At 43.7% G+C, this 1,402-nt stretch overlaps 1 protein-coding gene across 1 annotated transcript; it reads left to right on the forward strand.

Annotated features, from left to right (window-relative positions):
• The first annotated feature begins 687 nt into the window (after window positions 1-687).
• Window positions 688-1,175, forward strand: LOC131501918 (large ribosomal subunit protein uL24-like). The gene has a single exon (XM_058712413.1). The coding sequence runs from the start codon at window positions 710-712 to the stop codon at window positions 1,112-1,114; it is 405 nt and encodes a 134-aa protein (XP_058568396.1). The 5' UTR covers window positions 688-709; the 3' UTR covers window positions 1,115-1,175.
• The last annotated feature ends 227 nt before the right edge of the window (window positions 1,176-1,402 follow it).

Consider the following 1,402-nt stretch of genomic DNA (forward strand, 5'->3'; position numbering starts at 1 on the left):
ACTAATTCCCTTTCCCCCGATTTAGGTCCCGTTGGCTCTTTCCCTTCCAGCCCGTTCTTGCGGATTGTCCACCCACCGGGCCAGACTGACATCAGACACCTCACTCTCCTGGAAAACGTTCCTTTTCCATGTCGCTGATGTATTCCATTTCCTCCTTCGTAGCATCTATCCAACTGTAATGTGCCCAGGGACCTCAGAAGGAGATTATTTAATGGCTAGTCCCTTCCTCCTCGCTACTAAGCTCCAGGGGGACACGGATGGCATCTGAGCTGTAGCAGATCCTCAGGATTATTACAAATCAACTGTTCCTTAGGGAAAACTCCTCTTTCTCCACAATTCCATGCCAAGCCAGACACTTCTTGTTTTCGTTTGTTTTTCAGCTGCTATGTTCGTCTAGGTATTGCTTCTCAAATCCACAGTTTTAGGGGATCGGTGGATTCTTGTTTTCACAGGGATTTTGGTTTCATTTGACTTTTATAGTTAAATCAACTGGACAAGCTGTGCTACAATGTAAAACATTCGTCATGTAAATTAATCACTCAGTACTAACTGTTCTGTTTCATAGTATCTATAACCCTCAAGGTTCTATTATTTGGTGCCAGGAAATGTCTCATTACGTGCGGATATGTTTGTGTGTCTGTGTATGTGAGTCGCGTTTTAAGAATTCTGCAAAACACCGGTGGCCATCGCCAGAGCTACAGCGGCCAACATGAAGTTCAATCCGTTTGTGACCTCGGACCGGAGCAAGAACCGTAAGAGGCATTTCAACGCAGCCTCCCACATTCGCAGGAAGATTATGTCTTCCCCTCTTCCCAAAGAGCTGCGACAGAAGTACAACGTTCGATCCACGGGCATCCGGAAGGACGATGAAGTACACGTTGTGCGAGGACACTACAAAGGTCAGCAAATTGGCAAAGTGGTCCAGGTTTACAGGAAGAAATACATCATCTACACCGAACGAGTACAGCGAGAGAAGGCCAATGGCACAACTGGCCACGTGGGCATCCACCCCAGCAAGGTGGTTATGACTACACCAAAACTGGACAAAGGCCGCAAAAAGATCCTTGAACGCAAAGCCAAATCTCGCCAAGTAGGAAAGGAAAAGGGCAAATAGAAGGAAGAAACAATCGAGAAGATGTGGGAATAAAGTAATCTTCTATACGACATTAAATAAAAACTGTTAGAATGAAACCAAAAAAAAAGAATTAGGAAAAACACAAATCCAAGGAGTTACATGGACCTGAGAATAAATGATGTTTGAATTTCTTTCTTACTCCCTTTCGTGTCTTAAGATATCAAGTTGAACTTTCCAAGATTAAGAGATTCCAAGAGGAACAATTCCGGTGATCTCAGAAGCATCTATTTCAAAGGCTTGTTTTTACTAATAAAGACTAAATGTAGG

The sequence above is a fragment of the Neofelis nebulosa genome, chromosome X, assembly GCF_028018385.1.
Source record: "Neofelis nebulosa isolate mNeoNeb1 chromosome X, mNeoNeb1.pri, whole genome shotgun sequence".
NCBI lineage: Eukaryota > Metazoa > Chordata > Mammalia > Carnivora > Felidae > Neofelis > Neofelis nebulosa.